Below are 26,981 nucleotides of genomic sequence, written 5' to 3'. Positions count from 1 at the left end.
GGGGGAGGGAGGGGTACAGTAGTCATAATTGGAATGGGGGGCAAGCCTGAGGCGGCAGAGGCCAGCGTGACATTGCAACATCCTGAGGTACACTGTGTGTTCTCCTGGGGAAGTTGTCCCTGGATAACGGTACCCTGGCAGTGGCGTGTTGCACAGGCTCGCAGGGAGGTGTGGATAGCGACCTGTGCTTCCACACAGGATTCTTGGTGGCAGTGGCAGAAGCATTAGCATTTCATGCCCGTCTCTGGAGCTCACTTAGGCAGTGCTCTGTCTTTTGTTGGCACACTGGGAAGGAATTCTCTCTCCTCGTGCACCCCAAAACAAAGGTCTCTTGCCTCTCCGGCAGTTCCAGACTATTTCCTGGCCTCCCTCGCTGCTAGCTGTGGTGCACTAGCCCCCTTCAGGCTGTGTTCACGCAGCCAACCCCAGTCCTCTCCCTGGGGTGTGACCTCCAAAGCCCGAGGCTCAGCTCCCAGTCCCCACCCCCCCAGGCAGGTGATCAGACAAGCCTCTCAGGCTGGTGATTGCTTGTTGGCACTGATCCTTTGTGTGGGAATCTCTCCACTTTGCCCTCTGCACCCCTCTTGCTGTGCTCTCCTCCATGGCTCAGAAGCTTCCCCCCTGCCCAACCCCATCCCCGCCAGTGAAGGGGCTTCCTAGTGTGTGGAAACTTTTCCTCCTTCACAGCTCCCTCCCAGAGGTGCAGGTCCCATCCCTATTCTTTTGTCTCTGTTTTTTCTTTTTTCTCTTGCCCTACCCAGGTACGTGGGGATTTTCTTGCCTTTTGGGAAGTCTGAGGTCTTCTACCAGCATTCAATAGGTGTTCTGTAGGAGCTGTTCCACATGTGGATGTATTTTTGATGTATTTATGGGGAAGAAGGTGATCTCCACATCTTACTCCTCCACCATCTTTAAGGTCTTTCTCTTGAGCTGTAGTTTAAATTATGGGAGTATATGAGCTCACTCCTGGAGACTATACAGAAGAACAGAATTAAGGTCAGAAAACCTTAGGAATCACAGTAACCAGCAAATGAGACTGAAAAGGAAGCACAGAACAATACAGGGAAACCAAGAATAAAAATCAAAGAAGGAAAGACTTTCGAAGAGTGGCAAAGGATTTATCCATATCAGATGCCACAGATAATCTTTGCTTACAGCCATGTTAGTGCGGTGGTAGGAGAAGTCTGAAGTGTGAAGGAAATAAAGAAATGGAAACAGAAGAGGCGACAAGTGACTTTCATTCCTCTGGAGAAATGGAAAGCCAATTGGCCCCATAGCCTACTGACAATCCAGTTTAGTTCTCTTACTCTGTTTCTTTGATGAGTCAATTAAGGTTCATATAAAACTGTCACCCAAAGTCACATAGCATGCTACTACCTAGATCTGCTTGAGCTTTCAAATATCCAATGATCCCTTCACTACTACCACCAGGAATTTCCAGAATGTGGCAGAACAGTTGTAATTTCCTTACTATGAGTTACTATCATTCCATTTATATTAATCATTGCCACCATTGTACTTTTCAGATTCTGTGAGTGTCCTGGAATTTAGTTCATAATATTTGCTGAAAGAATGGGATTAGTTACTGATACTTAAAAGACATTGTTTTATTATTATACATATGTCTTGAATATTTGTTGTCACCTGGATTCAGTTAGATGCTCTGGTTCAAGCCAACAAATGGGTTAGTAAATTTTTGGCATCCATGACAATTTGTACTATTTTGCAGATTTTCTGACTGTTGAAATCCTGCTAGCCCCAATGCAATTCTATATCAGTACAAGAAGCTACGACAAAAATAAGATCATAAGATTTTTGCATTCTAGATGTAGCTCATAAAGAAGAAGTTCATCCTTTTCTGACCCCTGATTTCTTATAGCTGCAGGCTGGTTTCTTTCTGTCCACAGGCTCACCCCTATTTGCATGAGTGTGTTGTATATTTTCTTTACACTTGCAGTTGAAATTTGCAAAGAAGCAGTTTTGTTTACCTATGTGTAAATGAAATGAACATACTGGAGGTATTTATAATGGAACTGGATGTCTTTAAAGTAGAAAAATATTGTATTCCTTCTTGAAGATTCAAAATAAATCAGTGAGCTCTATAATTAATCATTTTTGATCTAATATTTTTATTGTGAATTGATATTAAGGACATGCTATTTTAAAGTATCCCCTTGACTCGTTTGCATCGAAACAAGTGGGTCTCATAAGACTGTAAATATATACTGTGAATAATCATCAAAGAAAGTTGTTCAACCACAGCTCATAAACGAACACCAAAAGATAGGGCATTCATTTAGCCAAATTTTTAAAATCAAGGGATTTAATTACTCTTGGACAAATGACTGACAGGCAGGCAAGGAAGTGGAAACTTTAAGAATATGTTCGTCTCTAAAATATAGTGATGGCTTAACCTTCCTTTTTTTAACCTTCATGTAATTCCATTTTCAACTTTTTAAAAAGAGTTATTTGAACAGTGTTTGTTCTTTTCTTGTGAGGATAATTTCTATTATAGAATTTTAAAAATTGTTTTATTCTTGACTGAACATCTTTTTTGAAATCACAGGGAGCAGTAGCTTCAGAATTAAGATGATCCTTTTATTTCTTTCTTTCTTTTTGAACTGTTCATGAGAATTGTGTGTGAAATTTAGCAACGTAAGTAAGCAAAATATCTAAATTTTTATCTTCATAATATTTAAGGCAAATATCCATCAGAGCACAGTAATTTTATTCCAGAACCAGATATCTATGAAACTAAGAAGTTTGTAAGTTTTGCAGCTAATTACTACTGTTAAATATGGAAAAATATTAGATTAGTTATCTGTTGTATGTCATAGTATGTGTTATAATTGTAATGTGTACAAAAGAAATACATGTACATATTCATATAAAGGGATAGACTTGATCTTTAACTATTAACGATGAGAATTAGCAGCGTCTGTTATGGATCAGCTCGGTTTCTCTCATGTCATCAGAGTTTTTAGTGTATTAGCAGAGTTCCAAATACAGAATCTTGAAATGTATTATTATTTATATAATTAGAGTAATAGAGTAGTCCTTTATTAATTTCCTTAAAGGCCAGCTCCAGATTTGGGAATGCATGTTTTATTTTTCTTAAGTATACTGCTTAGGTATCTAAGCAGTTGACAAAGAGATTTCCAGAAATGAGCTACGTGATCTTTAACACCAGTCTGTGGAACGGATTTGATAATAAAGAAATATCTCATTACTTTTGAGATTTGTGTATTGTACATGTGCCGCCTGGTAACTGAGAACTCTAAAAAGATCAGTATTAACTGGATTTTGTAGATCTGTCATTCCTGCCGTGCCAAAAATCTGTGGAGTACTTTGTAATTGCCATTGTTTGGTTTATTACAATAAACAGAACTGATAGGGCTTATGCTATTTGCCTTGTGAGCTGCACTTCACATCACTCTGTTGCATTAAAATTGCATGCACATATCTTCGCTTATCAGTTTTATTTATCTGTCAGAAATAGAAAAAGGCAGTATGCTTTCAGTATATAGAACCTTATAACAAGCAGGTCAGAAATTATAATCATTATTTTAATAGTCTCGTGCAAATGTATGACTATATGTCTGTTTCTATTAATCACCTAAAATATGTTCCTATAGGAAAATACTGTTATTTCCTTTATCATGCTTTGTCAAAGCTTTGAGTATGATTTTAATTGGATTACCTAAGGTACAAATGCAAATCTGCAGAATATAGGATTTTTTTCTCTTCTTTGTCAAATACACATCATTTTTTCTTAGAGCTGCTTCTACAGTTGGACTGTTTGACTATGTTTATAGGTAAGAAACACAAGGAGATTATATGAAATGCTTTAATTTTCTCCCACAGTAAAAAATCTTCATAATATTTCTACTCTTAGGCTGCAGGTTTCTCACCTATGAAATTCTCAAGCTCACTAGCAGTCACATCAGATGTACTATGAAATTTTCAGATACCTGTGGTGAGTTAATCCATGCATACACAGATACTTCCTTCAGAAATCCGGTAACCTCTAACAAATGTCACACATCGCCAGCACCACACCCTCACTCCCAGTTCCCACCCCAGTGTACTGGGAAGTGATTTTTGCTTCAAGAATGTGGAATGTTCCACACCTCTCATATTTGTCCTACATGTTGCATTGATGAGGGTTGTTTATTGCAGTGATTCTATTAATTTCCTGTTTGAATGGTGCATCTAATGGATTTTTCTTGTGCATGCAGAAAAATTCTGTGTTCTTTTAAACTACCATCCAGTTTTTATACGGATATTTTTCTTCCAAAAAGTATAAATGAGGTATTGTTTAAAGATCTGTCTCATATAGTCAAATCTTCAGCAGTTGCTTTGAAAACATGTCCTATAATGGACAAATCATTATTCATAGATAAAGAACTTTGCTGTCCATGAGTTATTGGTCCTGCCAAGTATTACCTTTGTATTTCAAGGGACTTCTGTGTTTTCAGTACTGACTGGTCTTTGTTTCCTGGCAAAACAATTTATAGTTCATTTTCAGATAACTATGCATATGGTATTTGTATTTTAATTAAAAAGACTGTTGTTATGTCTGATTCTTATAAGCAGAAATTCATTATAAGGACATTTCTCATTTCCTTGAAATGTTCCCTTTCTTTTTTGCAGGGTTCCTAAATTGCAAAAGCCAGTTAAATTATGTCTTTGGGGGAGTTAATTTTTGGCACCATATGTCTCTAAAAATGATTTAATTTTATCTAAAGCATGTTTGCAATGATATTTATGTTCTGTAGTGTACAGAGAGCAATTTAAGGAATCTTCTTAAAGAAAAAACACACTAGTCTACTATTGTTCCAACACAGTAACATACAATATATGTATAAGCTTACCAAAAAATTCTGTTTATTTATATTAATATGTTGTTAATATCTGTTTTGCCTTTTAAAACTTTCATTTAGCAAAGTGTCTTCATGATATCAGCGTGGCTGACCTGAAAATGTTATTGCCATTATTCTTATTAGGGATCCGATCTCATGATTTGATAATTTTAGAAAATTTAAATCACACACACAAAGAGTCAGTTGTCTGAGGACTAATTTGACTTTCTCCAAAACGCCATTAATCAGTTTATGTATCCTTATACTTTTTCAAACAGATGTACCACCAATCCTCCTCTAATTCTAGTAAATTCAAATTCTCATGAAAATAGGTTACGTACGTCTTCTAATTTAGTAGGAAATAAGTTATAAAGTTACTATTCAGCAACTGTATTAAATATGTGAGCAGGGTGGAGAAAAATACCAAAATTTTTAGCAATTTATGAAGTGTCTAGAAGTAGTAATACTTTCCTTACTGATGTACACTCAAATATTTTGGGTAGTTCTTTTATTATGGGTAAGATCACATTTAGGAGATACATAACAAAAATCTTGTATTACAAAAAAAAACAACTCTTTTGTATGTTAGCAGATGGTCAAGTGTAATAGGATACTTTTTTTAAAACCCAGATTATAATAAATTATCTAAAAGTAATTCCAAGTCATAATATATAGAGGATACCTTTCTTACAGAGATGTCAGCTTAGCCTATGGGCTTTTTTTAAATGAAACAATTAAATATACAGTGAGATACAGAGTTATGCGTAAGCTGTAAGTGTTAATGACAAATGACATAAAGGTTAATGACAAATTTTTGTGTACCTTTACCAGTTTTGTAAATCTTGACATTTGACATATTTGCTTTGGACGATTAAACCAGTATAGATAGATGCACTCAAAACCCTCTGTCTGCCTATTCCTAATATTATTTTCCTCCTTCTTTCTCAGAGTTAACCGCTAGCCTTTTTTTTAGTGTTTATCATTCCATCTGTGTTTTTAATACTATGTTTATGTAGTAATTAATTTAAATAACTATTAGTTTTCTTTTTATTTATATAAGTGTTGTACTATGTATATCACTTGCAATTTTAGTATATTTATTTTAAATGCTAGGATTTAGGGTAGGAACATACCACAATATATTTTTTCATTACTCAAGTGTAGACAGATTGTTTCCAAATTTTCATTACTGCAAGTAATGCTATAAATGAACATTATTTTGTTTCCTTGAGAACATATTATGACCGTTTCAAAAGGAATATCTCTCAGACTTCAGCGTGTGTTACATCACCTGTAGGGCTTGTTAAAACACCAACTGCTGGGCGCCAGAAATTTCTAATTCAGTGGGTCTGAATGGCTGTTTTCCTAACAAGCTCTGGGGTGATACTGATCCTTCTGGTCTTGCGAACCACTGTTCTAGAATTTGTAGGTTTAAGTATGATTTCTGGATCAAAGGAAAAATATGCCTGCAACTTCAATACATAATGGCAAATTGCTCTTTAAAGTCTTTGTATCAAATTATAAACAAATTTGAACAGTATATGAATGTTCAGGTTTTTTTCACATCTTTACCAACAATTGGTGTGGACAGCTGTTTTTTTTTTAATAATTGCCAATCTGATGAGTGTGAGGTATATATATTTGTATTCCATTAGAGGTTGAACATGTTTTCAAGTGTTTATAGACCAAATAACTCTCCTTTTCGGTGTATTGCCTATTTGTATCATTTGCCCATTTTTCTGGTGCGTTTGTATTGTTTCTTTTATTGATTTCTAGGGGCTCTTTCTATGTTAAAGAAATTAATCCTTGTCAGCTATGTTATTAATATTTTCTCTAAGCCTGTGGCTTCTTTTGTTAGTCTAAGTTTAAGTTTTTTAAAAAATTTGAATGTAATTAAATTTGTCAATTCTTTCCATTAGAATTTATTACTTTAATATATTAGTTTAAAAAATCCTTCCCCTTCTGAAAGTCATAAAGTTAGTCTGTCATAGTTTCATACAAAAATCTTAAAGTTTAGCTTTCCTCATTTTAATCTACCTTGTCTTTATTAGTGTATATCATGAGTTAAGGGTCTAATTTTGTGTTGGGTCCTTGTATAGGGTAAACCAATTATGCCATCTTTTCTCCACTGATTTAAATGCTATCTTTGTCTATTTCAAATTTCTGTATTTTATATGAGTGTCTGTGTTGTTCAACTCTTTTTTCTGATCAACCATTGTTTATCCCTTCCAATGCTGGTATTGCTCTTGGTTCCTACAGCTTTAAGACAAGTTTTATATATGGCATGGCAAATTCCTTGAGCTTATTCTCCTATTTCACAATTGTCTTAGGTGTTCCCAGTCCTTTGTTCTTCCGTATGAATTTTATATCAAGTTTCATGAGCCCCGATGAGATTGTAGACTACTTTGTGAAAAGTTAACGTGCGTGACCATGATCCTCTCTTCCAGTATGTGGACATGTTATATCTCTCCATTTATTCAGTCCTTATTTTATATTTTTCAAAAATGTTTTTTAATTTTCTCTATAAAACCTACATATTCTTTAATAGATTAAAACCTAGGTATCTTACATTTTACATTGTGATTATGAATGGGATTTTTAAATTACAATTCAAATTTGGTTATAACTAATTTTTTTAAATGTCACTGATTTTTTTCAAAAATCAGGAAAAATGTTCCTAAACTCTCATTACCTCCTATTACTGGTTTGTAGAGTTTCTTGAATTTTCTCTGTAGATATTCTTCCTCTTACACCTATCCTTTTTTCTTTTATTTTCTTATTGCTTTGGCCAGTAAAATTTTAAACAGAGGTATTGATTCCTGATATCCTTACTTACTTTTCCTTGACATTCATGGGAATGTTTCCAAAGTATCTCTACTTCGGAAACTGTTTGTTGGAAGTTTTTGGTTTATACCTTTATCAGGTTAAAGAAATTTTCTCTGTTCCTTGCTAGTTTGCCACAATAAGTTTTTCATTGTTGATTGTTTTTGTTCAGTGTTGATTCATATCAACTTCTTTTGGGAATGATTATTTTTTCTTTACTATATTGATGTAGTACATGAAAATATTTGTGGATAATGAAACATTTTTAAATTTCTGGGATTATTAAATTATAGTCCCTCTGTACTGTCTTCAATTAAAATAATGAGCTCTGGTCAGGGTGGAGTCATCTGAGCAGGCTGGAGAATCTGCTACCAAGATCACTCGCAGAGCTGTTGGCAAAACAAAAAGCTTCAGTTCCTCACCACGTGGGTCTTTCCACAGAGCTGCTCATACAACATGGGAGCTGGCTCCCCAGATCAAATGATCTGAGAGAATGAGAGAGAGAGAAAGCCCAGGACAGAAGCCATAGCTCTCTGTGTGTGTGTGTGTGTGTGTGTGTGTGTGTGTGTGTGTGTGTGTGTGTGTGTGTGTGTCTTGGAAGTAGCATACTATCTTCTGCCGTATTCTGTTCAGTACAAGAGAGTCACTAAGTCCAGCCCATACTCAAAGGGAAGAGAATTCTGCTTAATTTCTTAAAGGGAAGAATTATCAAATAATTTGAGGGCATATTTTTAAAATCACACTTATGTATACTTTGTTTTCTCTGATATTAAATAACAAATACTTCAACACTACTTCACTCTTTTCACAGTGTGTCCCAACTGTCCCCTTTGGGTTAGGCATAGCAAGGCTTTACTTTATTCTCTTGTCCTCCATAATGAAAACCAGACCATTTTATGCTCCATCCTAGCCCTGGAAAATACCTGAAAAGGTGGTGCTTTGAAATTTCTAATTCTATGCTAAGAACATGAGAATGGTATAAGATGATATTTTGGTGCTGACTTAATTATGGCTAGTCCTAATTATTTTGAAACCTGTAACTGGAATATCAAATAGTGTTATTTTATTCTTAGCATATTGTGTTTTTACACGCATGTAAACCCATTTAATTAGAGGTTTTGTGTGTTGTAATATATGCATTATAACATTTAATATTAAAGCCATGTTTCTGTGATACGTAGGAGTTAGCAGATGTCATGAATTTATGTCGGCAAAGTAACTTGGATTAAAAACAGAATCCATATAATATAGTGTATTAAAACAAGAAAATGGAGACTCTCTCATTCTTGTGACAATATTCATTTATTCTGTTTTACTGTCAAAGAGTATCAAGCTTTAAAATGTTAATAACTTTCAAGAGCCTAATCAAATTTAATCAGAAGGTATTTTTACCAAATGTATAAACGTACATTGTACATTGTATGCAGTGCTCACAAGTGTACATTTTATATAATGCTCACACTGACACATGATCGCCAGCTGTATCTCAATACACCATGTCAAAATGGACATTGACTAGCTTTCCTCTTCATGAATAAGTACATACATAGCGATCGTTATCTCAAAAGAAGTATCAATGAATTCCATCTTTGGGCTTCCTTCAGCAAAGAGCTCACAAAGCAAGTATTAGATAGAGCCAAGCTTACCAAGTGTGCTACAAATTCAAACCAGTCAGAAACCATTGTCAGAAAACTCTTCCTCCCTTTTTGCCATTTTAAATGGCTGAGAGTACATACCAGCTGTTTCCTGATTCCACTTTCCTGACACAGTTGAAGATCCTCACTTCCTCTTCTTGTATCCAAAATCAAGAGCAGTGAAGTTGGGGATCTTTTTCCAAAATGACTCCCCCTGCTCTAACATTGCTCCTCCTTCGATTTCTATGAGAATATTCCATTCTCTTCCAAAATTCTTGAAATACTTGCCTCGGGCTAAGCAGCAGCCCAGTTCATCTCAATTCCAATGGCTCTCAACTCCATTCTTACTTCTGAATGCACGGCAAGGAGTGCCCTTGCTAACCTCCCACCCAGTGTGTTTGTGTCCCTCTCTGTCCTTTTTTGTTTCTCTACCACTTCCTTCCTCATCCCACCTCACCTTCCCTAAAATCTGAGTGAGAGGGCAGGAATGTAATCGTTCCAGGAAATGATTATGCTTCAGGAATGTAATCATTGGAATGTTTCATTCCAGAAACACTGGGTTAATTGAAGTCGAAGAGATCAAAAACTGTTTCAGTTACTTTGGTTCCAACCTAAATTCTGCATCCAGTTGAAGGATTTTTCCACTCACAACTTAACTCTCTCTCTCTTTCTTTAATTTTCCCTTTCTATATTTTTATGAGTCTTGCATTTACTTGGTTTATTTTTCTCTTCTTCCATTAATTCGTAAGTCCCTGAACGTCTTATTCACTTCTTCACTTTTGACACTAAAATTTTACCAGTTCACTTTATTGAGTTAATATCAATAAGTATTTATTGAGTGATCACTGTCTGCTGACATCTTATAATTGGGCTTTTATCATAACCACTTTCCTAAGAGAGTTGTCTTCATGACCAACTCTTAAATTAACTACTCCTGGGTTCTTAAATGTTTTCCCATATATATTGTTGATCATCTTATTGTCTTTAATGTGCATCTGTATACGTGTATATGTGACTTTTATTGGATTCTGATTCTTCTCTTTAAGAATGCCTTCAGTTATTCTCTTTCCTGGTTTATCTTTTTCTAGAGGCTTATTAGCTATAGATTTTTTTAAAGTTTTTTGAGATATTACTCTTTCTTAGTTGATACGTAAGGAACTTTTATACTTAAGTAGCTTCAGTTAACACTTCTATATGGACTAATTTAAGGCCTTTGTGGCTACCTCAAGCTACAACACAGGAAAGTGAATAAAATTGACTTAATGTATACAGCAGTTTCTCCTCAGTTAAGATGTGGGTGTGGGAAATATTATCATCCAATTCACTTTGGTTGATGAGCTCCCACTTGTAAAACCTTCCACACATTGAAGAATGTCCACTTGTAAAAAAAAATTACCTTCACTTTTAGGAATTCTACTAGAACTCATCTTCCTCTTATTTGCCTTTTGTCATATTTGTGTATATCGTAATAAAAATATAATGCTTTGAGTAAAGTGTTCTAGTGTCTTAATAAATATGTCAAGATACAGCACACCCTCCCCCTATTGGCTGTCAGAGCTGGCAGAAAATTTTTTAATATTATATTAAAATTATTAAAATATTTTATTTAAATAAATATTAAAATATTACAGAAAAAAAATATTGACAGATTTTCCTCTTCAAAAAGTGATTTACTGTTTAATTCATTAGCCTAAATTATCTGAAATGCCTGTCAACTAATTTCAGGTAACGTATTTCGACATTTAGCAAGCTGAAATAGCTATAGTTTCAAGGTTATTTTTTCATCCTAAGTTAACCAATTAACCAAGAATAGAGGCTTTATTTTTCCGTGGGTTTACATAGATACCTATGTGTTGCTCATTTCAATGCATAATGAAGATAATGATGGTAAATAATTCACATGCAACACCAGGTAGCTATTTTTAAAATGGTTACTTTTAAGTAAACTGTTATTGACATATGCATACAGAAAACTTCACAAGTCACATGTGCACTGTTTGATGAAGTTTTGCAAAGAATCCCTTAAATGTAACCAAAACAATAAATAGAACATAAAATGGCCTTTTTTTTTTTAAATGGTCTTTTTAATGTGACATGTTTTTATTCTGTTACGAAGAAATATTTGATCTGAAATTTTTTGGTGTTTATCTTTTCATTCTGCAAAATACAGCTAAAAAGAAATCAACATAAACAATTATCCACATTACCAAAAAATAAAAGCGGTTTCAGTAACAAAATATATTATGGGAAAAAGTTTTTAATATGGTTTTTTCCGTTAATTTTTATGAAGCTTATTTCTTTGAAAATAACCTAATTATAACAATTCCGTATGGTACAGCTATGCTAACTGTTGAAGTACAAATGTATATTGCCTTGGTAACACTTCTACTGTGTTTTTTGTTTGTTTGGTTCATTTTAGATTAAAGTTCCAAAAGATAGAGAAATTTCTCACAGGAGAAATCTTTCTTTCTGTGTTTAGATTCCATATTTAAAGTGTCGCTTCTAAACGTTGTGTCCACTGTACTTTAGTGCAGTGAGATATTCCTGTGTCACATAGTCAGAGGGAGGTGGATTAATAGGGAGTTCGAGCTGGAAATTTCTTCCCTGTTATTGTTCTCCCTCAGCAGTTGGTGGCTAAGTTAATTCTCTTTAGTTTTGTCATGCTCTAAAGCACATATTGCCAAACGATGGTAAGGGTTTATGAGGAAAAAAAGAAGTGATGGTGTCCATCAAAGTCTCAAAGTTGCATTTTTAAACTTTAGCTTGACCTGATGTGCCATTCAAAAAAGCTTCGAAAGATTATTTTTTAAAGAAAGGTTCAGTATGTCCCGAGGCTATCGGTTTTGAGTTAAACTGGGTGAAGTAGAAATATTTTACTCATCAGCTTTGCAGTCACAGAGTTTGCCTCAGCTAGAACAAAACTGCTGAGGCATTTAGAGAAAATTAACCCCCCATCCTGGCGGCCAGATGTGACTGGTTTCTGATGAATGCACATGAGTGGGCTGAAAAATCAAGAGACTGTGAAATTCCTGTCAGGCCCATACAGTGCAGAATGGGCTATTGACTGCTTTCTATATTTCCCTCCATCATTCTTCTTGAACACTGCCATTAATTTCCTCTCCTACTCTGACTTGTGTTTTTTCCCCCTCCCTCTTCCCTTTAGTTCTGTCAGCTGCAAAGAAGGATACACAAGTTGTGGCAGAAGCACTTCGAGCTGGTGGTCCTCTACAGCCGGATGAGGCTGGCCAAGTTCCAGATAGACTCTCAAGAGAGTATTCAAAAAATATTAGCTGTGCAGGTAGGTGATTGCAGGGAAGTGGGAAAGATCATTCTGATCTAGATTGAAAAGCAAATGATGGGTAGTGTGATGAAGCATTAAAACCATATCCCATCAGAGTTTTATAAATTTTTAACCTCTTTAATAAACTGGAATTGCATGAAGGATGAATTCAGTAAGTTAGCATATACACCATGCATACATATTTTGGGGGAAAAGGGAGATTGAACTTCTTGCTCCCAAACCTCAGAATGGGTTTTTATAAATACATTTGATATAAGTATATATTTTCCAATCTTCAGGCTTTGCAGATGCCATCCGGCTGTTTAAAAGATACTGTCAGCAGTTGCCTTGTGTTGCTTTTGTGTGAAATCTACTTCAGTGAAAATGACACTGATGTTTATTTTATTTAACTGTTTTCTTTCCCCTTCTGTTTTTGCAAGAGGCTCGTCCTCCCAAGCAGATTTGGAGATGACTTTATTTAAAAAATAAGCAATTAGGGATGAGAATGTAACAGTGGTTCCAGATGCGTGTGAAATTTTACTATTTGTGTCTGTAAAAACATTTAATGGATCAGTTGTCCTTATTTTAAGACTCTAATTTATTTTAGAAACCCATATTAACTATTTGAAGACTATTATTTGAAAACTACTTACATTTTTTTAAATGAATATTTTGCTATTTGAAAGGTTACGTATGTATAAAATATAACCTCCCAAAGGAAAAACATCCATCACCTGTTCTATCAAAAAAAAAAAAAAAATAGAACTACCTCTTCTATAAAAAAACAAAAATAATAACACCATAAAAAAACATAATTTTTATTAACTTGCGGTGTTAGCAATGCATGCTGAAACTAAGCAAACCAAATTCTTTTCTAAATATTTTAATTACATGTGCACGTCATGATGCTTTTACCACAATTAAAAAAAAAGATGTTGCAAAGCACTTCCAAAGCTATTTCAAATTTCATTTTTACTTGTGGCTATTTTTGCTATTTTCTTCTGAGGATATATATATAGATAGATATGTAGATATATATCTGATATATAAAGTATATATGCACTTTAACAAGTATATGTACAAATACTTTATATATATGCTTTATATACATACTTTAATAAAGTATATATATAAAGTATATTTACTTAAGGGTTCTGTTGATAATGGATTATAAAAAAAATTTTAAATAATAGGAGAAATTTTAAGTTTTGAAAAGGTAGTGCTTAAAATATGTAGGTTTAATAGAAATTCATACGCGAACTTGAGTATAAACTATAACTGCAGTATTTTAGAAGTCAGGAACATATTTTTTTCCTTAGAAATGTTTGTTAACATTTAGTAAATTAAAAATTAGAGTGGCTGTAACCCATGGTTTTCTTTTAAATATTCAAAGGTAAACTTCATGTTCTAATTACTGTCTTGGAAAAATCCTATATTTCTTGCCCAACTGTAAACATTCTTAAAAATCTTTCAAATGATAAATTCTCTTTGTGAATTAGGGTATATTTTGAAATATTGAAAATGTCAATAGAAAGTATTTGAATATGGGTAAAATGAATTCTCAGTCCATAATCTTCAATAGTCCTTATTCTAATTTTTCATTAGAAATTAGAAATTCTTTACCAAACTTGATTTTAAATTACTTCTTTTTATGGCTTTCACGTACCAGCTGAAGTGAAAGGATAGAAATGATAGTACAGTATCGAAAATTCAACTACTCAACACCTAGAGATACAGCAGCAAGGCTGGATTGTATTTGGGGAACTTGAGGAGCATAACTTAGTGGATTCTTTTCTTATCTACTGGAGAGACCTTCCATTTAGAAGATTTCAATTTTGGCTTTTAATCAAAATTTGAAAATATAATTTTCAGGATCTTGCCGTAAAACTATAGAAACACGTGAAATCCTCTGGGATAAGTCAAGTCCAAACCCTTCAACATGGTACACAATGCCCAATTCCTGCTAACCTTCCCAGCTTCATCTATCTCCACACAAGTTCCTTCACTCAATTGCAGTCACTCCAAAATTCCTACTAATCATGACACCTTCTGTTCAACTCCTTCTTCCACTCCTGTGCTTATATTCTTCCCTCTTTCTGCAATACTGTTGCTTACCGTTCCTGTTAAAGAACACCTGGCTCAAATCAAACACCTCCTCTGCAAAATCCTCCCCGAGTGCTTCGCCCACCTTCCTCTACCAGATGAATTAATTTCGATCTTCCTTGACCTCCTACTGTACTCTGTGCATACCACCATACCACAGTGGTATTTTCAGCAGCTAACACTTCCTACTTGTTGGTAAGGTCCCCTTCCTGGAGGATTCTAAACTCCCTTGGGACTTTATACCATCAGTGAAATTAGCTCAATTCTTGTTCTGTTTTTAAGGGTGTTTGGTAGCAAGGCCACTAAGGGAATCTGAAAGTATTCCATGCCCATCTTGTTTTCACTTATTATATCCAGTCTTTAAAAAGAAAAACATGGCATTGTAAATCAACTCTACTCAAATAAAAATTAATTAAAAAAGAAAAAAGAAAAGAAAAAGAAAAACATGGTAGAATGATTTAATATGTTAGCAGAGGGAGTCTGCAGGCGTCGATCTCTACGGTTTGACTCAACATGACTAAAAATTGCTTAACAAACCAGATGCCGTTGCTCTCTATGTTTATGATTCAGTAGCATGTCCATTTTGGGCAATCTAATGTTTTATATTTTGAAGGTAGTATTACAATGATGCCATGAGATATTAGTGAACTATTTGATGAGAAAATCATCTGATGAACCTTCTGAAAAGTAAATGGTATATAACTGATATTGAGCAAAAAGCAATTCAAAATAAATGTTGAGCAGAAAAAGGAGACTGTTTCATCCTTGGGCTTGGAGTAATTCCTTGCCAGACCATCAAAAAGCATAACTGGCAGCTCTGCAGATGGCAGAAAACCAGGTGGGCCAGATAAGCTTTTGAATTACATGATCAAGCAGGAAGCAATAAAATGAACTGTATTCTGGAGTGAGGAATCAGTATATTTAACTTTGCAGCCATTTATATCAATATCTGTGTAGGGATTTTAGTTCACAGCAATTTTAATATAAGCCAAAGTGAACTACTACAAACTTAGAACCAATGCCACGTTCCAGCTCTAGCAAGCACATAAGACTTCTTGACTCTGACCATGTACAGTATATTTTACAGTCCTAACCTCACATCCGAGCCCATATAAAGTAAGTACTATTATTTCATTTTAACATCATTATTTTTCTCTTTATATTTTTAATGTATTTAATGCTGTGAGATTTAATGCCTCTTTGGCATCTTATTTAGAAAAAAAACTCATTGTTAACTCATCATTTAAGTGAAAAATGTGATACAGCTACAGCATGTTAATGTGATCTTATCCTGCATAAGCACAAGTGTTTTGTCTGGTTAAAGATGATACTCCCATTGCACTTTTTCAAAAGTTGAGTACATCTGCCGTACTTTATACAGATTTGGAAAGCATAGTTTAAGGGCCATATTGATTTACTTGAGAGCAGCAATTTAAGAGAGATGAGGAAGAAATATATAAAATTTAGAATGCTTAATTATAGAAGGAAAAGTCTTTGTCCCAGACATCTAAATGACCGCCAAATGAAGGTCAACGCATGAATATTTTGATGAGCTCTAGAGGGCAATATCTAGACCAATGATGGAAGAGTTTGGAAGGTGGGTTTGGGCTCAATAGGAATACATTTTCTAACAGGTGATGCTGTCCAAATGTGCACTGCTGATACTCAAGCAGACGTTACTGCAGTGGTTGAGGGAAAGCAAATGGTCTAAGAGTCAGCCACAGAGCACCTCCTCAGGCAGGGCTCCTCCTGGAATGCTCTCCTGACCTCCTTACACAACATCTGTGTGTGTCTGTACCTCTTCACCCACTAGAATGTGAACCTTCTCAGTTGGAAAACATATCTTATTTGCTCATCTTTATCTCCCTGGCACCAACTATAGTTCTCAAAACATAATAAGTACTCAAAAATAATTGGTGAGTGAATTTATTATTAAGTGAATTGGTTTATTAAGATTGAATGTGATAACCTCAAAGGCTCTCTACAGCTCTTGGTGCCTACAGTTGTATAGTTAATAAGCAAAAGTAGTTAATAAACAAAAAGCTTTGCCAGGAATTTTGATGGCACAGAGGTAAGGTATTTAATCATTTCTCACACACACATAATACATATAGGGACAGCCCAAATTTCCTATTTCTGGAAGAAAACTGTACAAATGAAAAGAAGCCAGAAAAAACACAGGATAAAAATCTAAACTCACTTAATAATGTGATATAAAAGAAAATCTCTGAAGCTATGTGATCTCTTTAAAGACAAAAGAAATGATAGAAATTTGGATTTTTAAAATAAATACATTTAGAGATATTATGATTGAGGAATAACACTAAATTGCTAAGCCTTACTGATTAACTCTAGATAGTAGTAGAAAGTATTTAAATATAGTTGTCAATAGTAAGAATATCTACTAGAAGTTCTAGAAATAGGATTTGTCACTCCCAAACTACTAGAGAAAAGAAAGTACCATAAAAAGTTGAATAATTCAAAATGCAAGGAAGAGGACAGAAAGAGTATAAAAATGTACAAAATAAGTCCAAACATATTAGTAATCATGATAACTAAATGGTTTCCTTACACAGTTTAAAGTAACAGGTTTACAGATTGGTCATAAAAGCAAAATCCATCTCATTTGGAAGATATGTACTTCAGACAAATAGAAACGGAATGAAGAGCTTAGAAAAAAAGAATAAGAAGTTCTAATTCAAAAAGAGAGAAGCTTGAAAGCAAAAAGAATTAAAACACTCAAATATGGATATTTCACATTGATAAAATATATAACCAATTAAGGCATATCAATCATGAACTTAATGCACATGACAACATAACTTCAGAATATATAAAGTAAGAACTGATTGAAAACCAGAGAAAAATTTAAAAATTTACAATCACAACAGGCAATATTAGCACATCTTGAACTTTTTAAAAATAAAAGAAAATAAAGGGTATCACATAATAAAACCTGGAAGTTTCGATTCAACCACAGAGAAATTCAACTTTAGAAAATATATTAATGTAATTTAATATAATGACAAGTTAAAGGAGAAATATTACATATGATTACTCAATATACGCTGTAAAACATTAGTTATCAAGGCAACATATACTTACTCTAATAAAAGTCACAAAAGAATTTAGAACAAAACTCCCTTGATAAAATGTACTAAGTGATAAATTACTGGAAGCACTTTATTAAAATCAGGACAGAAGTAAGGATTCCTGGCTATAGTCATTATTGTGCATCACTGCTCTGAAGCCTTAGTAGTAAGTCAAGAAAAATAAATAAGAGGTATAGCTACTGTGCGGGGAAAGGGCAGAACTATCATTATGGTCTGATAATATGGTGTTTCTCTTAGAAAATCTAGGAGAATCAACCAGAAAAGCATTACAGTAAAAAAGGCAGTTCTTTTAAATGGCAGCCTGAAGTATAGAGTTCCTAAGCATAAACCTAACAAAAAGTTAGCTCAATCCTTTTGCAGAAAAGCTTCTAAGCAATACTAAAAAGATATAAGCAAAGACCTAAATAAAAGTAAATATATATCATTTTCATGGATGAGGAGATTATACACATTGGGAACATGCCAATTTTTTTAAAATTTCACATTTGAAAAATCCATAAATTCAATACAATCATACTCAAAATCCAGACAAGATTTTTCAATGAAGCTTGAGAAGGTGATTCTAAATGCCTTTGGAAGATAAAAATCCACAGGAATAGCTCTGACATTTTTTAAAAAGAAATATTGGTGCTGGAGTGAGGAATTTATGCCGTTGCAGAGCAAAACACATCAGGAAGCTATATTAATTAAATTAGAACAGCGTAACATTGATTCAGGAACAGATCAAAACATCTCTAAAATGCAACAGAGCAGTTGGTAAACTTTTTCTTTAAAGGGTCAAATAGTAAATATTTTAAGCTTTGCGGGACATTCAATCTCTGTTGCAATTACTCAACTCTGCCTTGTAGTAGGAAAGCAGCCTTAGAAAATAGTATATGAATAGGTGGAACTGCGTCCCAGTAAAATTTCATTTACAAAACAGGCAGCAGGCCTGAGGCTATGTCCTGAAATAGAGCATCCAGGAATGCCCCACAATTATTTGGAATTTAGAATATAATGAAAGTAGGATATCAAATTGTATATCATGAGGGTGGACTATTCACTTCCCAGCTATCTGAGGGATAAAAGTAAATACTCAAGGGATAAAGTAAAATAGATTATTTTATATGTTTATATAAACTATAGAATAAGCATTAAAAATCTATAATATCTTTTTTTAAAATACGGACTACTGAATAGTATTGAGGTAAGAAAGACCTTCTTAAATGAGGGAATAAAATCATTAAGGAAAATGTTGTTAAATTTGACTACCAAAAAATTAAAATATTTTCATGAAAAAAGATACAATAATAACATAAAAGACAAAATTTCTTACCCTCATGAACTCACATTTCAAAGGGGAAAACAAGACAGTAAACAAGTTAAAGCTATAGTGATGCTATGTACTAAGTAGAAAAATAAAATATGGAAGGGGCATATGAAATGACAGGGGAAGTATGAAATGCATTTTAGCAGTGCATTTTTCCTTACTACTTGTGGAAATAAATAGCTCCAAATAGTTTAAAGGGTAAACATTTTTATTTGTTTAATCTCTCTCCTTGTTGAACTGAAAATATCAACTTAATGGCTTAAATACCAGAGTTTGAGTTTTAGGGTGGGTGGGTTGGTGAGTTGTTTGACTGCTTGTTTGGTGATATCATCTGGGATGTGGAACAGGTATAAACAGCATATACCCAAGGGTCGCTGTGAGAATCGGATGATGATGTATGCAATATGCTCGGTACACAGTCAACAGTTTACAATGTTAACTCACTTTCTTCTTTTTTCTCCCCCCTGACACTGTTGTAAGGTGATCCCAAAACGGCAACAACTTCTTGCCAAAATTTGCCTAAATCAATTAATCACAGAAGCATTTATACTTTCTAGTCTTGCCACCTTCAGAACTTGCAACTCCACGTCTGACATCATTTCAAACTCTTGGGAATTCGAGAAACTACATATAGGTACACAACACACCTTGTCATATAATGTAACAAAAGAAATGCTTGGTTAACTTCAAATCTTTTAATGATTCTTGCCTCAATTATTAAAGTATGCATAAATACATAAAATGAAAAAAAGAATTAAATGTTCTAAATTAAAACACCCAGATAAATGAGCTACATTTTACCCAGTATCTTCTGTTAAATGTAAAGTCAGCATTCCACCCTCATCCAAGGCTGACTATAGCTAAGAAATAAATGCCTATTGCCAAGGTCAATTCAGAACCAGAAAATTGTGGGTGAAAGAGAATTTATAAGTTCATTTCTTCTATACTCCTGTCTTTGGGATGGATTGTTTCATTATCTTTCTATGTCAAAAGTATACCTTTTTTTGTTTTTTTTTCAATTTTTATTGAAATATAGTTGATTTACAATGTTGTGTTAGTTTCAGGTATACAGCAAGGTGATTCAGTTATACACACACACACACACATATATATATTCTTTTTTAGATTCTTTTCCATTATAGATTATTACAACATATTGAATATAGTTGCCTGTACTATACAGTAGGTCCTTGTTGGCTCTCTAGTTTCTGTATAGTAGCATGTATACTTTAATCCCAAACTCCTAATTTATCCCACCCTGCCCTCTTTGGTAACGATAATTTCTATGTCTGTGAATCTATTTCTGTTTTGTAAATAAGTTCATTTGTGTCATTTTTTTAGATTCCACATATGAGGGTGTATCATACGACATTTGTCTTTCTCTGTCTGACTCACTTCACTTAGTATGATAGTCTCCAGGTCCATCCATGTTAGTACAAATGGCATTATTTCATTCTTTTTAATGTCTGAGTGATATTCCACATGTATATGTACCACATCTTCTTTATCCATTCATCTGTTGATGGACATTTAGGTTGCTTCCATGTCTTGGCTAATGTGAACAGTGCTGCTATGAACATTGGGGTGCATTATCTTTTTGAATTACTGTTTTTTCTGGATATATGCCCAGAAGTGGGATCGCTGGATCATATGGCAACTCTATTCTTTAGTTTTTTAAGGAACCTCCATACTGTTCTCCATAGTGGCTGAACCAATTTACATTCCCACCAACAGTGTAGAAGATTTCCTTCTCCTCCACACCCTCCCCGGCATTTATTATTTGTAGACGTTTTGATGATGGCCATTCTGGCCAGTGTAGTTATACCTCATTATAGTTTTGATTTGCATTTCTCTAATAATTAGCAATGTTGAACATCTTTTCATATGCCTGTTGGCCATCTGTGTGTCTTCTTTGGAGAAATGTCTATTTAGATCTTCTGCCCATTTTTTGATTAGGTTGTTTGTTTTTCTGTTACTGAGTTGTTATATGAGCTGTTTATATATTTTGGAAATTAATCCCTTGTCGGTCACATCATTTGCAAATATTTTCTCCCATTCCGTAGGTTGTCTTTTTGTTTTGTTTATGGTTTCCTTTGCTGTGCAAAAACCTTTAATTAGATTCCATTTGTTTATTTTTGCTTTTGTTTCCTTTGCTTTCAGGGGCTGATCCAAAAAAATATATTGTGATTTATGTCAAAGAGTGTCCTGCCTATGTTTTCCTCTGGGACTTTTATAGTATCTGGTCTTACATTTAGGTCTTTAATCCATTTTGAGTTTATTTTTGTATATGGTGTTAGAGAATGTTCTAATTTCATTTTATACATGTGGCTGTCCAGTTTTCCCAGCATCACTTATTGAAGGAACTTTTCTCCATTGAATATTCTTTTCTTCTTTGTTGTAGATTAATTCATCATAGGTGCATGGGTTTATTTCTGGGCTTTCTAGCTTGCTCCATTGATCTATATGTCAGTTTTTGTGTGAGTACCATACTGTTTTGATTACTGTAGCTTTGTAGTATAGTCTGAAGTCAGGGAGCCTGATTCCTCTAGCTCCATTCTTCTTTCTCAAGTTGCTTTGGCTATTCAGGGTCTTTTTGTTTCCGTACAATTTTAAAAATTTTTTGTTCTAGTTCTGTGAAAAATGCCATTGGTAATTTGATAGGGCTTGCATTAAATCTATCAATTGCCTTCGGCTGTATGGTCATTTTAACAATATTGATTCTTCCAGTCCAAGAACATGCTATATCTTTCCATCTGTTTGTGTCATCTACAATTTCTTTAAACAACATCTTATAGTTTTCAGAGTGCAGGTCTTTTGCTTTCTTAGGTAGGTTTATTCCTAGATATTTTATTCTTTTTGATGTGATGATAAATGGGATTGTTTCCCTAATTTCTCTTTCTGCTATTTCCTTGTTCGTGTATAGACACACAACAGATTTCTGTATATTAATTTTTTATCCTGCAACATTACCAAATTCATTGATGAGATCTAGTAGTTTTCTGGTGGCATCTTTAGGATTTTTTATGTATAATATCATGTCATCTACAAACAGTGACAATTTTACTTATTCTTTTCCAATTTGGATTCCTTTTATTTCTTTTTCTTCTCTGATTGCTGTGGCTAGGACTTTCAAAACTATGTTGAATAAAAGTGGTGAGAATGTCCATCATCAAAAAATCTACAAACAATAAATGCTGGAGAGGGTGTGGAGAAAAGGGAACCCTCTTGCACTGTTGGTGGGAATGTAAATTGATGCAGCCACTATGGAGAACAGTATGGAAGTTCCTTCAAAAACTAAAAATAGGACTACCATATGACCCAGCAATCCCACTACTGGGCATATACCCTGAGAAAACCATAATTCAAAAAGAGTCATGTACCAAAATGTTCATTGCAGCTCTGTTTACACTAACCAGGACATGGAAGCAACCTAAATGTCCATCAACAGATGAATGGATAAAGAAGATGTGGCACATATATACAATGGAATATTACTCAGCCATAAAAAGAAACGAAATTGAGTTATTTGTAGTGAGGTGGATGGACCTAGAGTCTGTCATAGAGAGTGAAGTAAGTCAGAAAGAGAAAAACAAATACCATATGCTAACACATATATATGGAATCTAAAAAAAAAATATATATATATATATGGTCTTGAGGAACCTAGGGGCAAGACGGGAATAAAGACACAGACCTACTAGAGAATGGACTTGAGGATACGGGGAGGGGGAAGGGTAAGCTGGGACAAAGTGAATGAGTGGCATGGACATATATACACTACCAAATGTAAAATAGATAGCTAGTGGGAAGCAGCCACATAGCACAGGGAGATCAGCTCAGTGCTTTGTGACCACCTAGAGGGGTGGGATAAGGAGGGTGGGAGGGAGGGAGGGAGACGCAAGAGGGAAGAGATATGGGGACATATGTATATGTATAACTGATTCACTTTGTTATACAGCAGAAACTAAGACAACATTGTAAAGCAATTATACTCCAATAAAGATGTTAAAAAAAAAAAAAGTGGTGAGAGTGGGCATCCTTGTCTTATTCCTGCTCTTAGAGGAAATGCCTTCAGCTTTTCAGCATTGAGAATGTTGTTATCTGTGATGAAAGTACACTTTTAGAATTCCATAAATTTCCATAACATATTGAAACACTGATTTCACTCTGTACTTATTGAATACCAATATAATGCATACAGTATACCTCATGTTTTTTGACCTTAAGCAATTTATAGTTAAGTTGAATACTGGTTAATTTCAAGACACATGGTGGGGGGGATGGGTTCCTACTATGTGAAAGGTATTTTGCTAGAAACTGAGACTCCAAAGGTGTAACATATAATCTTTGTCTTCAAAGAGCTTGCAATCTCAAAAAGGTGGCAGACACAATATGTTGTGTAAATGTAAATGACAGCAAGAAGAAAGGCACAGTTTTCTAAAGGGGTAGCTTCTAAAGTAAACATTGAAAGGTGATGGGACATCAACAAAGGGCGGGCAGGGGGTTATAGAAAGAGTAAATGACTAGAACAGAAATGTGTGAGAATAAAACAGCATAGTGTACAAGGAAAATGACAATTAATTTGATACTATTAGAGAAAAAAATGCAGTACAGGGGATATCAGCAATGAAATGAAGCAGTAGATATGCAAAATATTAGGGGATAACTAGTTATATGGTTAACATTAATTTATTTAATTCTCAAAGGACCCTAGCGCTATCATAGTCTCCCCATTTTATGGAAGAGAAAATGAAAGCACACAAAGGTTATATATTTTGGTCATGATCACATAGCTAATAGGAGAGACAGGATTTAAACCCACACAGTTTGGCTACAGAGTACCTGCTCTTAAACACCATACTATGCCAATTTTCTGTGTCTGTTACTAGATTAGATCATCTGAGAGGAAGACAATGAAAGGCAAGAGAGAAAGTAAGGTCTTAAACAAGGCCACAAATAACAGACTCACTAATTTAGGTGTGATATTCCAGGAATGTATTGAACATTCAATAAATAATTCTTGACCATTCATTTATCAAACCAAGTGCTAAAATTTCAGCAGGTACTTCTTATGTGTTTCTTCTCATGGTGTTAGTTTAGCTTATCAGCTACCAGTGTGTGGGGCAGGTGCATGTAAACCATAAAAAGTATAAAAATAATGTCATTTTGGTGGAAACATCAATTCCAGATCCAAATAATCTCAAAGAACCACCCCGCAAAAGATATATGCATAAAAGTCATACCTAAGTACATTGTAGTCAGTGTCTGAAAACTAAAAATAAAATTAATGATAAAGATAAAATCTAAAAGCAGCCAAAGAAAAAGAAATAAAAAATTACTTCTAACATCTTATCAGAAACTATGGAGAACAGAAGACATAGAAGAATATGTTTAAACTGCTGAAAGAAAAAAATGAACCCAGAATTCTCTATCCAGCAAAAATATCACGTCTATAAACCTAATTCTAACCATATTAAAATTTATATTAAATATAAATGGACTAAAAACCCTAATTAAAAAACAGATATAGCACATTAGATGAAGATACAAGACTCATATTTAATTGTCTGTAAATAATACAGTTTAAATATGAAGTCACTGATAGGTTAAAAGTATAAGGATGGAAAAAGACATGCAATGCAACACCAAGCATAATACAGTTGGAGAGGCTACATTAATATCAGATAAATTAAACTTCACAATTAGAAATGTTACCAGGTATCAAGAAGTTCATTTCATTAAGAGAAAGAATCAAGCACATATAACAATCATAAATGTGTATGCGTCTAATAAGAAAATTTCAAATACATAAGGCAAATACTTAAAACTTAAAGTAGAAATAAAAAGATGCCTAATCATAGTTTGTGATTTCAGTGCTCCTCTTTTGGGAATTGATAGAACATACAGAGAGAAAATCAGTAAGAACATGGAAGAACTGAACAATGCTATCAACCAACTTGACCTAATTGACATTTATAGAACATTCCATTCAACAAGAGCTGGAATATGCATTGTTTTAAAGTGCATAGTAACATTTCCAAATACAGACCATATACTGAGTCATAAAACAAGTCTTAATAAATTTAAAAGGATCAAAATAGTAAAAAAAAAAAAGTTGCCTGATCACAATGGAGTTATTAGAAATCAATCGTTAAAAGATACTTGAAAAGATACTTGAAAAATGCCCCCAATATTTGGAAATTAAGTCACACTGTTTTAATCATGTGGATCAAGAAATGAATTATAAAAAAAAGTAGAAACTATTTTGAACAGAATAAATTACCCCATGTAGTGGAATTGACAGTTCGAGGGGCATGAAGCCGAATAGTTCCCTTCAGGTAAAATTAGAGGACCTGTATGGTGGATCATAGGGCTGGGGTAAAGAAGAGTACAAAAAGAGGTCAGAAAAGGATCAGGGCCAGATCTCCAGTGGGCCCAACTTAGGGAATATCTCTATTGTTTAATTAGCACCTAAACTTAGCCTTTACCATATAGAACCTAGGACAGCACCTGGGGACATCCTAATAAAGATATGGAATAAATGAATCAAGTTCTTCTTGACCATTAATGTAACCAAGTCAACATTGTTCTTTCCATATGTTGACATGGCTGTCAAATGATTGGTTTAAGTGTGTCTAAGAGCTCCTTTATTGCCCCCAGACTCTGCACTCCTGTTTCCGTCAAAATGACTTCCACTTACTCTGTTCATACCTTTTACTCTTTAATTCTTTCGGTTTTGTTTGTTACATATGGTATTGGTCTTCTGACCCTTTCATCTCTCAAAATATTTGGATGTTGCTCTCTGACATCATCCATTGGTGCCTTTGGGCAACAATGGTAATTGCATTACCTATCTTCCTTCCATTTGAAGATAAACAAAGGAGAACCTCAATTTAAATATTGATATCAAAATGGAAATACATTCATTTCACACATACATAAATGTGATGTAGATTCAGGAGGTTAATAAAGTATTTGTCAATGTTAAATTCCATGAAATTAAATTATCTACTCCCTTTATTATATTAAATAACATGCTAAAACCAAAATGGATTCCTTTTTTATTTTAAAATAAAATAAGCCTATTCAGGATTGTTTATATAAAGATATACATTTTTATGTGTTCTGACTTTTTTCTTGGACTTAAATGAAATAATACTCGCATTTTTATTTTTTTTTAATTCACCTTATATAGGCAGTACATTTTTCAAGTGGAGGAGCCATGTCAGTAATGTGGAGGAGAGGAGTTTTTCAAAGACAGAACTTTAAGTTTGAAAATCAGTGACTAATGGAGCATATCCAGTAGGTATTTTTCATACAACTTAGCGTCATCATTATATAATGATGCTGCTTAGATGTGAGATTGACTCAGACACATGATTTTTCATCCAAAAGTATCAAGATTATAGAACAATGAACAGAGCAGTTATAACGAGAGGAAGATATTAAGATAAAAAAATTTTAATACAGAAAAAGATAAAATTTGAAGTAGACTTGTTATCCACAAATGGTGCCAAGTCTATCATAGATAAAGAGGAAAATTATGAAGATGGAGAAAAATGACTCAGAAAACTTTCATGTGGGAATGAGATGTTATAGAGTTAAGATAAACAAGCCTCACTTCTTAAAATTTCATATAAAGCGTACACCAAGTGGTAACTAAAGTACACTGCACTGCATCTCTTACCTCAGTGCAACGTGATGAGAGAAGTTTTACCTTTGGATTTTCATTTTTGAAAGGATCTGCACATATTATCGTAACGGGGAAATAATCCAGATGTTGACCAAACCTTGACTCGAAAACTCTCCTCATTCCTTCCCCTGCATCATATCCCTCAGTTGGTAAAGGAAATATTC

At 34.1% G+C, this 26,981-nt stretch overlaps 1 protein-coding gene across 1 annotated transcript in view; it reads left to right on the top strand.

Moving 5' to 3' along the window:
- Window positions 1–26,981, top strand: part of CCDC178 (coiled-coil domain containing 178) — a 365,246-nt gene that overhangs the window by 316,365 nt on the left and 21,900 nt on the right. The window contains exon 19 of the mRNA XM_036874296.1: window positions 12,483–12,617. Within this exon, the coding sequence (XP_036730191.1) occupies window positions 12,483–12,617 (135 nt within the window). The remainder of the gene's footprint in view (window positions 1–12,482; window positions 12,618–26,981) is intronic.

This window comes from Balaenoptera musculus, chromosome 14 (assembly GCF_009873245.2).
Source record: "Balaenoptera musculus isolate JJ_BM4_2016_0621 chromosome 14, mBalMus1.pri.v3, whole genome shotgun sequence".
NCBI classification, from domain to species: Eukaryota; Metazoa; Chordata; class Mammalia; order Artiodactyla; family Balaenopteridae; genus Balaenoptera; species Balaenoptera musculus.
This window is presented reverse-complemented; position numbering and strand designations above follow the sequence as displayed.